The sequence below is a fragment of the Seriola dumerili genome, unplaced genomic scaffold (assembly GCF_002260705.1).
Source record: "Seriola dumerili isolate Sdu_G_001 unplaced genomic scaffold, Sdu_1.0 BDQW01000035.1, whole genome shotgun sequence".
Taxonomy (NCBI): Eukaryota; Metazoa; Chordata; class Actinopteri; order Carangiformes; family Carangidae; genus Seriola; species Seriola dumerili.
Genome location: NW_019174290.1, coordinates 1,711,523 through 1,728,240, shown reverse-complemented (window position 1 = coordinate 1,728,240; position 16,718 = coordinate 1,711,523). Strand labels below are relative to the sequence as shown.

The window sequence follows — 16,718 nt, the reverse complement described above, 5'->3', positions numbered from 1 at the left end:
GTGACACACAGTGTTTAAAATGGCAAAGTCCTTATTGTCGCAGTATGTCATCACCCTCTACCAGATTATGAATTGCTCTCACTGACATTGCTCTCACACACTTTTTATTGCCTATGATCTCCCTGCGCAATATTCATTTACACATCACATCATCTTTTTCTTTTTTTTTTCGGGGCTGTTTTGTTAAACAGGAGACTAATGTGACTGTACCTTTGGTGCCAATATTGCTTAAATAACCCAGTTCTGGGTCATTTAGCTGTTGTAATCATCGGCGCATCGCCTTGTTCTGTGTTGGAAAGGAAATGAACGGATGCATAAAGTTCACACCTGTTCTCTCTGGAGGCCGTCGCCTGAAATTATGGAAATGGAGAAAACCAATGACTCAGACCGAGGAAATCTCCCAAACTGTTGTGAACTTCACAGTTTATTGATACATGAGATCGGATTGTTTCCTTAGATATTAGGATTACTAACGTGTTTGTATAAAGACATTCGGATTTGTTCTTTTGGGTTTGGTTAAAGTAAGATGTACATATTTGATCATGATGTTAATTAAATGTCTCAAATTAAATAATCAGGTGGGAGAAAATAGATGGGGGATGTGGAGTCATGGGGTTTTCGAAGCAGTGACCTGTAATCGAGGGAGTTAGATACATCATCATAATCACCATGGCAACCGTGGCCATTTGTGATGTGTCCACATATAGCATAGAGCATCTTTACCCCCCCACCTTTGCTTTCTATCGATCCACCATTTTGTTCATCTGATCATCCATGAGACCACTGCATCTTACACCTGCCTGTTCTTCTTTGTCTCTATACTTCTTTTATGTGTGTGTGTGTGTGTGTGTGTGTGTGTGTGTGTGTGTGTGTGTGTGTCTCTACTCTGACCTTACACATCAGCATATCTGAGTGTGTGTGCGTGTTTTTGTGAGTTTGTTGGTCTCAGCAAACAGTATTGACTAATCTCGGGGGACATCTCCCTCCCTTTTCAGCTCATAATAGTCACTTAAATAATAATGAGTGTGTTAGCCTTTGCAGCTGTGCTTGACCAGAACTCAAAACAACACTCTGCCCTGAGCTCACATCATCCATAACACTGCCGGGATCAATTAGAGCCAATGTAGAAAGCACCACCACAAAAGGAAAACTCACAATTAACACTGAATGTGTCTTCAGAGAGACAGAGAGAGTGCCTTTTGTGTACTGCTTTGTGTGACAAAATTAGGTCCAGTGAAATGTTATTGTCAGGAGCCATTAACTCCACATGAAAGGGACACACTGTTCTGTCTACAGCACTTAGTTGTTTATAAAGCGCTTGTCTAATGTTGAATATAACAATAAATTTGGAAAAGTGCAAGTTTGCACACTGTCATCTATTAAGGCGACGTTGCTGGTCAGCTGCTGTTTGGGAACAAGTGAAGCTGTAGTGTTTTATTTTGAGAATGACGGGGCAGGTCCTGTTCTCTGAGTGGAGCACCCAGCTTCATATTTCTTACAAAATGTAACTGTCATCGGCAATTGTATACGCCACGATTGAACAGGTGGCCCTTAGCTCATGAATTGGCTCTTACATATTTGTCTACATGGCAATGCCATTGCTATACAGTATGGCATTTGAGGACGGTTCCTCAAATGCCATTTACACCAATTACAGTCCTGTTACTGTGCTGAAACACCTACATATCTGACAATAATGCACAGTTTTTCTCAAAGCCTTCAACCTGGTAGTCAAACATGTCCAAGGGATGGAAAGTGTTTGTTTGAAAAGTAGTCGCTCTGCTGAATGTTAAACTGTGTTAAAACTGTGTGTGATTCATGTGGACAGAGTGTAGATATTCCAAACAAAAGAGCGAGAGTCAGTGTGAACCAATGTGATGTCCTTCTCATCTGTCCACAGTCTGTGAAGGACTATGGGACGTCAGTGTCAGCGCTGTTATTGTCAGACTGTTTTTTCCTCTTGACAAAGTTGGTGTGTTCACTTCATATTTATAGTCACGTGTGTGTGATTAGCCGCCCTCCCTCGTGTAGCTCACAGGTTATGGAGCAACGTTAAACGAAGGGACTTTTGGAGGTGGCAGGGGAACACACGTTATTCCTTCATGCTGACGACATGTTGGTACTGAGTCAAGACGCTGCCAACTCTGTATCAGCGCTGTACGTTTCTGAAGCGTATTCCAAAGTGATTACAAATTTACTTGGCACAAATCAGAAGCTATGTCAGTGTCTCAAAATTGTTCCCCTAACCTACCATCTGCATTTAATTTTAAATGGTTGCCAAAAGGTATAAAATATTTTTGGATAGAACTGAACCCACACACAGAAGAAATAATTAAATAAAATTAATCTGGATAATTGGAGTAAGTTACACTCGATGTTATGGGGAAAAGTGAACAACATAAAGATGGCTTTAGCCCCACAGATAAATTACTGAACTGGAATTATGCCATTAGGTATTACACAACAATTACTACTAAGATATACCAATATTATAAAACACTTTTGTTGGGATGGAGCTAGAACTCATATACTGTCAGCCAAAAGAAGGGGGGAGGACTATCACTACCAAACATTAAATACTACAGTATTAATTTTGAAATGGCTAAATTGGCCAGACACTGGACTGGATCGTGATTGAACAGGGACTTATTAAGGTCCTAGCACAAATATAAAAAAGGAGAAAAATAATATGATGAATCCCATTCTAGCACAGTCAAAGATAGTTTGGTAAGAAGTGCATCAAAAAATTTAGGATCTCTCATAATAATCAAAAATATGCATCCAAGTGGTTCAAGCTGAAAATAAAAATAGATGAACATGCATTTTACTGGGCTCAGTGGATAAGAAAATGTGTCAGAATACTAAATGATTTATTCCAAGAGAACGATTTCCCGTCATGTAACAGAATGAAGGACAAATTCAATCTGGTGGGACATGGCCGTATCTGTATTAAAGAGAAACTTCCATCAACATAAACAGCCCAATAGAGAACTACCTCCAACTACCAACAATATTTCATCAAGCATCAAAGTGGTATGAGCTATGCCCTTGGGTAAATAACAATGGCTTTAAAAAGACTTGGGTTATACACTTAATGAAGAAACATGGGAGGGGATCCTTTCCAACAATGGGGAATATATTCAGAGAAGCCAGAGGCAAATTTATGCAATATGAAATACTCCATAGATATTATTATACCCCAAAAAGACTCGACTACAATTACCGCCTGGTGGTTGTATAACTCCGCCAACCAGCCAAGTTGCAGGAAATATGGTCACAATCTCCCTTTCCTTTTACAGCATTGAATAAAGGCCAGATGTGCATTCACAAGAACTTTGACATTTGCCCACCAACATCTAAACAATTCATCCTCGAGTTCAAGTGAAACATTTCTGCCAAATTTGAAGAAATTTCCTCAGGGCATAACTGAGATGTGATGTTCACAAGAACGGGACGGATGGACGGATGGAGGAACTGACGAACACACACACGGACGTACGGACAGACAGACAACCCGAAAATGCCTCTGGGGCTAATTGAAGATAGTTTATGTTGGAAATGTGCAAACACAGTAAGGGACGTACATGCATGCATTATAGCAGCGCTGCGTCTCCTTGGGGACAAAATTGCAGTCTCACAGTTGAGTAAATTTACTTTTAGAGTATCAACAACCGGCTTAACAACCTGTGCCCGGTTGATTCTTAGATGTTGGAAGGGGCCTCAAACTCTTTCTCTGAAAATGTGGAGGGAACAAATGATGAACTGTTGTGTGTGAAAAGACGCTGGGAAGACTGAATTGGAAAAAGGGATAGGGTTAAAGAACCATGGGGAAGTTTTAGTGGGTAAATGTCCGGAGGGACCAACCTAACCTTGACAGGAATGGTTAAGTACGGTATATCTGTAATTGTTACTGCCTTTCTTATATCAGAAACTGTTCGGTTACCCTTCTGGTTTCCCTCTTTCGTTGTTGATGTTGTTTCTGTTTTTGTCCTTAAAGTGATTGTTATTTATAGTTGAGTTATTTGACATGGGGTTGTGTGAGGTACTAACTTGCAATAGCTTCAGATCGGTGCCCCACCAGTTTAGGGACGCGGCTGGGAGTACCAGCGAAGAAGCTGAACAATGAACTGTTGTGGATGAGCTAGCCACCAAAATGTGTTTTGCTGTTTGAGTCAGAGCTAAACTTAAGTGCACTTGTGCGTAGGAATACAAGATGAACCAGAGAAAATATTCAAAATAAAGCGTACACTTCAACTGATATTGGCTTTTTTCTGTGGGCATTTTGGTCAAAACATGTTTTTGCAGCAGCACATCGCTCACCTTCTCCTCAGGCTTTGGGGTGTCTTGCCAGAGTTACTAATATTGCCTGGGGGGGGGGGCACTGTCTTTCAGACTAAAGACAGGGAATAAAAGTCTTCAATGTTCAAACTCTGCAGATAAAGTGAGACTGACTTGACTGGCTGCTATCTAGCTCTGCAATGCACGTACTGATGAGCATCTGGGGCTAGTTTTAAGTAGGTGAAATGAAAGTTCTCCTTGTCCAGAGGTGAGTTGCGTTTACCTGCCTGTCAGGTGTAGGCCCTCTGTTGGCGTTTCCTCACCCCGTTTTGTTGCTCTTCCCATCTCATTCTCTCCTCTCCAGGCCCTGATAGGCAATAGAGGGCACCTGAGCTGATTAAGGCTGGATGCCTGCAAAGTGCAGAGGCAGAGTGGAGAGAGAGAGAGAGAGAGAGAGAAAAAGAGAAAGAAAGACCATCTCCCCGCTAGAAGGAAGACCTTTTGTTATGTTGTCATTATTTCACTCTTGATTTGGTGTGAAGGTCACTGGCAGCCCTATTTTTGGATTTCTTTCAGTGAGGTAAGCCTTATATATTGTTCTGTTAGGTCTTCTGTCTGGCTGAAGCTGCCACTTACCTCCCTTATTTAGATTTGGACAAGAGTCTTGTCTGATTTGCGAGTTACTCGTTTTTATTTAGTTAGATGTTTTGTTTATTTATCGTTGTGTAAAAGGTTGTAGCACAGACCAAACACAGAATCACACCTATGTTGTCCATTTTAAACCCACATGCAGACAGACATGCAGGTTTTTATTAAAAACCAGGTAAAAAAATGAAGACGCATGTCACCACTCCTCCTGCTCCAACAACAGAGAAAACAACAGTCTTGGCAACATTTGACAGTAATGTTTATTGAATGAACAACCATGCTGACTGAATACGTCCACGATCACATCACAAACCCAGAATATCTCCGTCAGGGCGGCCGTCATAGCTTGAGGTCTGACGAGCTTGACGTTTTCTGTTTTCTTTTTTCTTTTTCTTTTTTTTTTCCCCCCGTCAATTTGACCTCAACTTCCAAAATGACTTCTTGAGACACGGGTGGAATGAAACGTAACAGAATACGGATGAGCTCAAACTGTCTGACTTCCTTCTTTCTATCAGCATCCCTGCAGCACAGGCAGTTAATTTTCATCTTGGCTGTGATGAATACTCTTGTCTGTGACCTTTAGACTGGTGTTCGACAACCGTGTATTGTGTCTAGTTATTAGCTCAGTGAGCTTTTGCAGTCTAGAAGTCATTCAAATTCAAACACTGATAGTACTCATTTTCCTGTTGACATGAATGACCATGGCATGTATGTGTGTGTGTGTGTGTGTGTGTGTGTGTGTGTGTGTGTGTGTGTGTGTGTGTGTGTGTGTGTGTGTCTGTATGTGTGTTGCAAGTTGCAGCACCCTTCAACAACCCACCTCCTCCATCGCTACTATATTTGTATTTTCTTTCTACTATTTCCTACGTGTGGATCTATCCGTCGCTCCGGATGACGTGAAACAGCGTGACGTTGTAGAGGACCTGGTGTCCGTTGTTCCAGGTGTACAGCGCTCTCTCTCTGGGGTTGTAGTCCATCATGCTGATGTGGGAGTACTGGTTGTGGAAGGGGATGTCGGTGTACTCGTATGTGGAGGAGTTGGTGTGGTAGGCGAAGTGGACCTTGGCCCCGGCCAGGTGAGAGTTGGTGACGTACAGGGTGCCGCAGATCATGAAGGCCTCTCCTGCGCTGCGCTTAGGAAACCCCGTGTCCCAGCTCTGGAGCACATCTAGCGAGCGAGGGTCCAAGCGGCTCACCTGGAGACAGAGAGAGAGAGAGAGAGAGAGAGAGGAGAGAGTCAGTCACAGACATCAAAAGATCAAATATCAGCTAACACAGACAGTCCGACCTAGACGGATTGCGGAGGTGAGCTGCTGTCGTATGAGACAACTGCAATGCTAAATCCTGTTTCTAAATCCCATGTTTGTCGATCTGAATGACAAGAGGCCTTTTGCATGTGTCCAGATATTTGTTGTCTCTAGTTACAACTAAGTGCACTTAATCACACGCTATGCACAAATACGAAAAACATCAATCAGTTTACAACGAATCCACCTGTTTTTATGCATATAAATAAAGATCAGACACATTTTTCATATTTAGCTCAGACAGAAAACTGGATGTACTGATGACAGCCAAATGTGACAAAGCAATGGGAACAGACGCACTGAATAAAACATGGCATACCGGAAGCATGTGACTTAAACGTTCTCTAAAGCTTCTGCTGCAGAGACTAAGCCGCAGCAGACAAACACCACGTCTGTGTGCAGCAGTGAGGAGACTAAGATGTGCCATGTTTCCTTCACATTTTTAACACTGTTCTTTTTTTGCTTGAGGTTTGACTGGAGCTCCTAATTGGTCATGTTGTTACATCCTTTTCTTCTGACTGGAGAATCATTGCCATGGCTTCCTAATGTTTGCACAACAGTAGTGGGTAGACATGCACATTAATTCACATTTTGCTTTCCAGATTTTCTGGAAATTTGGTGTAAATTTGTGCTAAATTTGGATGGAAACCTGACGAGGGGAACAGTTCATTACCGTAGGTCTGTTGTATCTTCAGTGAAAAGAGGGGGGATGCAATTTTATTTCATCCTGCATTTTTTCCCTCCCTGTTTGATGAAACAGGGAGGTCAATATTTTTACTTTCTTTGGGGTGTAATTAAATTTTTGGAGATGGAAGAATTGTGTTGTGTTATTATTTTGCTTTTTGCAAAGACTTTCCACTTTCTATTGAATTGTTTGCATTTTATTGAAACCCATCAATCAGTATTTAGATTTATGTCTCTCTCTCTCTCTCTCTCTCGCTCACTCACTCACACACATACACACACAGTCGTGTCTCCATCACATTAGAGACAATGACTTACATTCATTTCCTGGAGTATTACTCTAACCTTAACCATGACTACTGCTTGCCTTACCCTAAAGTTAACCTAAACCTAAACCTAACCTCACTTTAAAACATGTCTTCACTTTAAAATGTAATGCTTTACGTTATGGGGACTTGCTTTTTGTCCCCTTAAACGAGGACAAGTCCCCACAATGTGACTGTGTAAACACATTTAGGTCCCCACAATATGAGTAATACCTGGACCACACACACATGCACCCTTTTTTGTCCCCTAGGTATATGCAGGGGGTTGTAACAAGAGCGCAGTAATGGAGAAAATTAGCCGTATATTAAAATCATGTTGGGTGAAACTGCACTACACACGCTGTTCATTATGTTAGATGACATTGTTCCATGCAACAATGTCTCTGTCAGCTCTTTTAATGGATTTTTAAGAACCATGGGGGTTTATGACTTCTGGAAGGTAAAGCAAACCTGCTGACAGCAGTAACTTTAATTTTAAAATACAGTGGGAAAACACCTTCAATTTCTTTGCCTTTTATTTTGTTTAGTTATCACAAGTATGCAGGAGCAGCCGTGGGGGCAAACCGTACCATTATGTTTCCAGCATTTGGGATGGTGGTGTAGACGGCCCAGAGTCCCGTCTCATCAGCCATGAGGTCGATGTCAGAGGAGCCTCCCCAGCTGTAGGGGAAGGTGTTGTTGTATCCGGCTCCACTCAGGCTGCGCTGGAGCAACACGCTGCGAGAGCGGAAATGGTACTGAACCTGGGAAGACAGATACATCCATGTCTCACTCCGGTCATCTGACTATCAAACTGTTAATCCTCGCCATACTGCAGCCAGTCTCTTACCAAGATGTTGCTCTGGTGCTTGTTGTAATAGAGTGACCCGTTGTAGACCACGTGGCCGGTTCCTGCCCAGGGGTGGGGCAACAAATGCTGCACAAAGTTTTGGCCCTTGGTGAAATCCCCCATCGTCCTGTACTCCAACACACGCCTTCCCTTATAGTAGCCGTCCATTGACCACACCTAAGGGGGGGAGGGAAGAACCCAGGGACCTGAACTCTGATGTTACCAGACTATTCATCATGCAAAATTAACTCCCACCAATCATTAAATAATGTTACATTTTCAGAGAGAGTCATAATGGACACCTGCCAGGCTCACCAGAAACTTGATTAGATAATGACATGGTGTATGGCTTTCGGCTGTCTGCTAAAGCCCTCGGCTGAACAGTCAGCTGTCCAATCACATCTTAGCAACCGTAACTAGGCACAGCAGGCCTGTCAAGCTTTGGATCTCTCAACAAGCCCAACTGGTGTGAATGGAGCTGCAGTATGAAAGATACTCAATATACAAGGAGTTTAGAGAGCAGCGCTTTTTTAAAATGCAAAACACCAAAAAGACATTGTCTGCTCCAACCTTAGCTGCACATGTTGACTACCCAACTAATGTACTGGACGTCATCCCTGACATGAAACACACAGTGTGGAAATATTAGCACTGAAGCATAAATCGAACGTCTGTGTTACTTCTCCAAGCAGGTTTTTTTTTTGTATAATAAGCAACCAAACAGGGTTGTGTTATATAACAAGTGCTTCTTGTTCATTTCAATGTCTTCTACATGAATCACGAACTGGTGAGGACGTTCTAGCTTCGAGTGCATATTTAAGACCCTTTTACAGGGATCTTGTTTTGAAATGAGTCAGCTGGAGAAGTAGTTTTCAACTCAGACAAAGTCAGTGTTAATTAGCTAACACCTGCTTGCTACAGCTAATAACATTCACTGGTGACAGTTGTTATTTTAGACAGTAAAACTGATGGTTACCAGATGGAAATGAGCTTTTTTTTTTTTTTTTTTAATTTACCTGTGTCTAAAATCAAGGACACATTGTTAAATGAAAAGATGTAAATAAGCCTTGATTTGCTTTATAGTTATATATAATATTTTCCAATCTGTCAAACAGTTAAACTTAAAACAGTTATCTCTCTTGCCATGATAATACTGATGATGGTGATAGTGGAAGAGGTTCTGCTCTGTAAATCCCTGCAGTTAATAAAATATAGATAATTAGAGGTGATAAATTCTCATCTATCCCAGGTATGGAGGATTGATGTTCACCCTCCCTCTACTCCTCAGTCAAATGAAAATGTAACGTTAAACCGGAGAATCTGAGGGTAAAGAGAAGAGGTGTAAATATAGGACAGAAGACAAAAGGAGAAAAACCATCAGAGATCACTTGTGAAACAAACAGACAGCGACCGAGAAAAAGATGAGGAGAAAGAAGGACTGAGATGGGAAGAAAATTGAGCGTCGACAGCATGGAGGATTAATTACCCAAAGGGGGGACGAGAGGTGAAACAGATGAAGGAGCAGAGAGAGCTCGGAAGAGAGAGCATTGTTGGTGAAAAGAGATGTTCATTATTCCCTCTGCAAACAGAGAAAAGTATAGCAGGGCAGAAAAGAGCGAGCAGATGAAAAGGATCGCTTCTTTCGTGGGTCAAAGAAAAGAAAATTTCTCCAGCAGTGGCGGCACCATTTTTTAAATTACAGTTAATTTGTAGTCGCAATATTTAACTGATTGCAGTGATTCTGATGTCCTTCATAACAGTGTTTAATTGAGACTCAGCTTGTGTTTTGGAAAGACAATGAAACAAACTGATTGGCTTCCCTCGTCCACCGACGCTCTCTTCTCTCTTCTCTCTCTCCTCTGCTGTAAATACTTCCCATTCCTCCATATTTTCCTCCCTGCTTCACCAGCTCATCTGATGGAAACTTCTGTTTTAATCCCTTATAAAACAGTGTTTCAAAGGAACACAAGTCCCTTTGTTTTCTGGCAGCTGTAATCTTCTGGTATTTGAATGCACCATTTGCTTTTTATAAACAAGCTCCAGACGCTTATTATACAACGAACGGTGCGTGCAAAAAAAGAAAAAAAAAAAAAAAGTGAGCGGGGAGTTTTTTGATGTTTCTTGAACTCATACCTTAGTTTTAGAGATTGATTTTATTTCTGCTCCTTCCCTGTCGGCCTACTCCCATCCTCCCCTATAGGATAGATTTGGATTTTATTCTAATAATCACATGCCATGAATTAATCTTTTCCTGTTAAACATAAGGGGAGAGAATCCACAGACTTCTGTCTGTGCAAATATGAAGTTCAGCACCTTATGAATCTTGTGCATTCATTATGTTCTCTGGTGTCACAAAGGAGAAATTACTGATGATAAGATAATGAGAACTGGCGGTTGAAGCAGCATCTTGACCGACACACCTCGACACACATCTGTTTGAGCTCTTTCGCTGCACTCATGTGTTAATGCATATGTGTTACCACGGTTACAAGGCGATTGCTGCGTAAATCACGGCAAAATCATACATCTACCCCAGAAAAAGAGTTGAACTGGGCTCAGTTTTGCAGCAACACAATGCAGCGTCCTCCGACAACACAACTCATCAAATTCAAATGCACAGTCCCAGTTGATTACTTTGTAAAGGTGAAATTACATCATTACATCATTCATGATGTAATTGGTCTTTGTGTCAAGCAATCTGATTGGTTTGATCCCACTCCTGTTAGGAGGCAGGTTTGAAATGGAGATGAACAAACCTGTAAACATTAAACTAAAAACCACATAGGTATAATTCATTGCGTAGACATATTATCATTACTTATTGTGTAATGTGTTACTGTTAATATGTTGAGCTGCTGACACTGTGTACTGGACGTTTGTTTTCATTCTGCACCACAAACTAATTCCACTGACTTTAAAGTGAAATGAAGTGAATTGAAGTATAAAAGAATGGCCACAGATGTCCCCTAGTGACCTTCTGCTCATTCTCCAAGCCCAGAGACTTGATGCAAACACAGTAATTACTCCACTGTTTACCTCGTGATCACTGAGACGGAGAACAAAGTGATTGCAGTTGTAATAAGTTTTCAGAACAGTAAAATCCTCCCAAATAGTACGATAATCAAATGTGCTGTGTTTGGGCATCTAATAAACACATGGATCTAAAGTATTTACTCAAGCCGGACTTCTGTATTGTATTTTTTCATCGCACTAATACTTCAAACTACACGACCCACCAAACCAGCATTTAACACAGAGCTGTTTTCGGACTTAATGCCCAGTGACCCAGAACATTTAACAACTTGAATGGCTCTCAGTGCGGCGCATATCTTCACCAAAGCCAAACAATCCTGTCACCAAATTGTACAAAGTCATAGATCTCAACACCATAAATATGTCAGATTTTTTTTTACATCAAGATCCAAACATTAAAATCTCACAACGTTGAGGAAAGTGATTAAAAAAATAAATAAAAAAATTCCATTAATCTGGCTCTTAAACCGGATCGGCATCAACATTTAATGGGGTCTTCGCTGGCCCAGGCCCCATCCCTCCACCAACTTTGGCACAAATTAGTTCAGTACTTTTTGCATAATCTGCTGAGAAACAAACAAACAAATAAACAAACAAACACACGCAGATAAACATAACCTCCTTGGGGGAAGGTAATAACCCATTAAAAATTCAAACCTATCTTTAACATCTACCATAACCTGTCTTGACTTGCTCTTTCCTGTTTTTTCTTCCTTCTTCATCGCCCCCCTTTGCTTCTTTCATCCCATCCTGCTCGCCTGTCCCGACTGTTGTTCTTTTGATCAACCTTCACCCGCTCTTTGTTTCTTACGTTTTCTGTCCACCCCCTCTTTCGTTTTCCCATCTCCTGTCCCTGCTTCACACCTCTTCACCAACCGTCCCCACTCCCGCTCTCGCTCTCTCTCTTATTTGCCGGGTTTCTCTCATCCTCTCTCTCCCTCTCACACCATCAGCAAAGACATCTTGACAGATCAGGGGATATCCACACCTCAGCATCTGTTCTCAAATACGGCGACAGATGTGTGTGCAGGCGTGTGTGTGTTTGAGTGTATAAAGTATAATGTATGTGCACACACATTCACACACTGATGAGCTAATGAAGAATTCATAAATGCCAAACTGGGACCCTGTGCAGACACTGTAGTCATGGATACCAAAGGATGTATGAGAATGATTTTACTTATTTTGACTCGCTGTGTGTGTGGTTGTGCGTGTGCTGTGGGGTGTTGTGTGTTGTGTATTTGTTGTGTGTTGTGTGTGGGTGTGGGTGGTGGGGGGGGGGGGGTTTACTTTATTTCAGAAAACAAAATAAATAACATGTAATTATGTTTGCCAGTTAGCTGATGTTTCTGATATTCAATATCAGTAACCTTATAATAATGGCCCTATGAAATATCAAAGGTCTCCAAGGTTATCTCTACATAAATGACATGACAGCAGCGTTCACATAATCTGGTTACATCACTGTTTGGGTTATGAGAGACTTCAATGAACACTACTGTGTGCTTTGGAAAGTAGTAGCAGTAAAGAAAATGTAATTTAAACCATGTTTATAAAATGGTAAAATATGCAACAACAGCAATTGGTCTCTTAAACCTACAATAGGTTTTTCATCAGGTGGCCAGAAACGTGACTCATGGGCCCAAAATCACAGAAGCATTTGCAAATGGACGCTTTTTCAGGATAAAAAAAATATATGCCCAGCAAGAAATTTTCATCAGACTGAATGGTGCACCGTCTTTGAACGACTCTAGTGCACCTTCATCCGTGGTTTAAACAATGGTAAATGGCTGCATTTATGTAATAATTTTAACCTAAGTGCTTGACAATTTGGTGCTCATTCAATCATTCACACACACACATACACACACACACACACGCACACACACGCACACACACGCACACACACACTCACACTTACAAACCCATGGCAACAAGCTATCAGGCACTTCAACATGTGGACCGGAGGAGCTGTTTGGGGATCCAACTGTCTAACCTGTGATTAGTGGACGGCCTGCCCTTTCCCCTGAGCCACAGTGGCCACAATGCAGGTTTGAAAACATTTTAAAAATCAGCTCTGCAAATGTTTTATGAAGAAGGCGATGCATCCAACATGTTTGTTGAGCCTCAAAGATACACACTTTGGTTAAAGACAGTGAATGTAAACATAACTGTTTGTTTACAAGAAAACTCCACCGGGTTCCTCTGAAAAAAGCGAGATAAAAGTGGCTTCAGTAAATTACAGATTTTTTATTCATAATACAAATCCAGAAGGAGCATATAGTGCATTTGTTGCTGAACGTCATGCACGGACTTAGAAACACAGAAGACAGAGACAGAAAAAAGGTTCCTGTTCTCATAACCCCGGAACAACAGTCAGACTGGTTACTGGGAAACGTGAGGCAATAACTGGGATACTGCTGCTGTGTATAGCTCCTTCTCATCACCAGGGAGAAGCTCTAATAGGGAACAGGCAAGGGTCACCATGGCGATATAAATCACACCTGGCAACTGGGAGACAGTCGCCTTGACAACTAGCTTAATATGCGCTCCCTGAACAGACTATGTGTGTTCGTAGGAAATGGGTGAAACTTGTAGCGAGCAGAGGCAGAGTGCACACAGGAGTCATGTTAAAAGTAAAGCAGAAAGAGACAGAAGAAATACATTAAGAAAAATATAGAGTGTGGCACCTGCTGCACTTGTCATGCACACACAAACACACACACACGTAAACACACACACACTGTACACCTACCCTGCTGTCGGAGCTGGGAATCATGGCGTCAGTCATCCAGGAGCCAAAGCGGGATCCAGAGGCTCTCACGGTGATCGGGCCGCTAACTGCAGTCAAACGACCACAACCTGTTAAGAGATGATTAATGTTTCATATTAAATCTGGAACGGAGGAGATGCTCAGTGTGTGTTCACATTTTCAGGTTTGGAGTGAGCGATATTGTCTGTCAAGGTCACCTGGCCAGCTTGTTTATGACATTCATGTAATCACCTGCCGCCTCAACTCAATTTACCATCAATTCAAGAACTCTATTCATATAAAAATATGTTTGTGCCCCAAGCACGAGCAGGAAACTGAACATGTTTCCCCACCGCAAAACAATGAAATGGAAGAGACATGACGGGAAAGACGAGGACATTTGAGATGGAACTGTGTGTCAGAACAGTTTGGTTATGTGTGTGTATGTATGTTCCACTCACAGTCGCCTTTTTCTAAATCAGTTTTGATTTTGAGTGATGTTTTAAATTCAGGTAAAAGCTTTCTTTTATTGCATTTATTGGTCCCTGATAAAGTGTTTTAGCTGCCAAACCCTGACCCAATGTTCAGTTTACAAAATGCAACTTAGACCTTAAAGTGACACACCACAACAAATTATGTTTTAAAAAACTAAAACTGAAAATGAATTTGAACTCGAGGCTCGGATTCACAGCAGTTATAATGGATTTTAATAGTGACCATTTTTTACTGCAAAAACATGCAAAGAAATATCTTAAAACCTCCTGAATCACAGATATTTTATGTACTTTCCATGCTGAAAGTACAACCTCATAGGTTCCCATTTTAAGGCATCTTAAGTAACACTTTACTGTGTATCACTGAGTGATTTGTATCACATCTTTTCTTACATACCCAGTTTGTTCATGCAGCTGTGCAGCCTGGTTTCGAGCAGTAAAACTCTCTGCTGAAGCTCCTCGTAGTCATACGCTCCGATCTCCTCCTGAATGGCTGTCAGCATGATTGACAGGTTGAGGAGCTCCAGTCGCAGGGTGGCCAGCGTCTGCAGGTCCAATCTGTACTGCTCCACCACTGACAGAAGGGGCCGTAACTGAGACATCTGGCCCTTTAACTCCTGTGGGCACATGAAAGGCAGGGAGGGAAATAAGTGAGGGAGAAGATGGGGTACACACTAATGCGGTTAAATCTGATACAGCGTCTATAATTCTCTCTCTTTTGGGTGAGGTAGCTTGGAGTAGAGCCACTGCTCCTTCACAGCCAATTGATGTAGTTTATATGTCTGGTCAGGACGTCCTCGGAGTGTGAGTCCTTCCCTGTCGATGAAGTCTGGGCTTGTCTAACTGAGAGGAGACCCCAGAGTAGACTCAGGGTGCTTTTCATCCACCTAATTATGTGCTTCCTCCTGTCCTCACTCCTCCATCCTGCAGCCTGTGACCTGGAAATTGATCGACCGAGGAAAGAGGAGGTCTCTGTGGGAGCACTGAGCGAGGAACCACAGGTGTATTGTATGAAGACATTTTTTTTTTTTTTACTGGAAAGCAGTGTCCGCAGTGTGAATGGGTTTTCAATGTAATAACTGTGAATATCAATTTTATTGCATGATTGCAACACTGTAGGTTAGAAACAAACTACCCGTGGAAACAAGAGCAACAGTTCCAACAGCAGATCGAATGTTATTCATTATTCATTAAATACAAATGATTAGATGTGATGAATTTTACAGTGATTGAATCATAAAACCTCTCTGTCTCCATTTTATCCATCAGCCATGTCTATCCCTCCGTCTTTGCTGCTCCAAATGCATCTTGGCTTTCTGAGAAAAAATATACAGCTCCACAGTCACTCTTATTATTGTCCTTTAATAAGCTTGACCCTTTTTTTTTTACATCTTATACGTTTTAAATGTCCTCTCTCAGGTTTCTCTCTGGAGCTCTACTAACAACAGGTCAGTCAGCCGATCTCCTGATCGGTGATTTTCTGATCAAATAAAAATATAGCACATTTCAGGTAAACACGCAGAGAAACCAAATACTGCAAGGTTCGATGGTGGGTCCTGGTGGGCGGGGCTTGGGGCATGGCTGAGAGCGGTGACTGCTTTGTTGTGACGTCACAAAGTTACAGAAGACCTGACGGCTCGTTTTAAGTCACAGTTTCTGAATACAGGCTGCGTGCATTTCTCTGTGGACTGAGCGCTTTGATACTTTCACAGTATTAATACAGAACGTAGAGCTGCTTTATAATCCAAAGAGACACGCAAATCTCACTTTATAAAATATGGGACCTTTAATTATTTCTCATAAGTAAAAAAACGGGTCAACACACCCAAGTCAATTAGATCAATCAATTAGATTTCAATGCCAATATCTAAGACACTTATGGTTTCTGCAGTGTGCTTCAGTGAGGCAGGTCTGAGGACACCTCTGCAGGTACCCTTGTGATCCTTGGATGGACACCCATTGTTGGTGAGAAGTTAAAAGGACTTAGTCATGGAATTGAAAGACTATTGTGCAGTGAAGAAGGCATATCCAGAACATCTGCGAATTTCCCCTGTGTTTTAGTTTCTCTTTGAAAACTGAATAAAAGGGATGAGTCTCATTGATTTGGGTGTTCAAACTCTTTTTGTACTTTTTGGACAGTTACACACACCATTTTTTTTTTTTTTAAGTTTTGGGTTGAGCATGATGTGTTTGTTCTTCATCTTAATTATTTCTACACATTTAACATTAAAGATGTTGTGCGTCATGAGTAATTGCCATCTCCATCCCTGCGTCTCTTCCTCACATCTCTCCAAGGAGCTAAGATGCAAGGAAGTGAAGTGAGGGAAGCAACGAGCCACGTTAACCAAATGGAAAGCCACCACCCCC

The 16,718-nt window shown here is 41.7% G+C and overlaps 1 protein-coding gene across 1 annotated transcript in view; it reads right to left on the bottom strand.

Annotated features, from left to right (window-relative positions):
* Positions 1-5,173: 5,173 nt before the first annotated feature.
* olfm2 (olfactomedin 2) overlaps positions 5,174-16,718 on the bottom strand; it is a 24,774-nt gene continuing 13,229 nt past the window's right edge. Inside the window, exons 4-8 of the mRNA XM_022738210.1 lie at positions 14,749-14,968; positions 13,861-13,967; positions 8,073-8,249; positions 7,813-7,986; positions 5,174-6,122 (exon numbers count right to left, since the gene is read on the bottom strand). Coding sequence (XP_022593931.1) covers positions 5,802-6,122; positions 7,813-7,986; positions 8,073-8,249; positions 13,861-13,967; positions 14,749-14,968 — 999 coding nt within the window. The 3' untranslated portion in view covers positions 5,174-5,801. The remainder of the gene's footprint in view (positions 6,123-7,812; positions 7,987-8,072; positions 8,250-13,860; positions 13,968-14,748; positions 14,969-16,718) is intronic.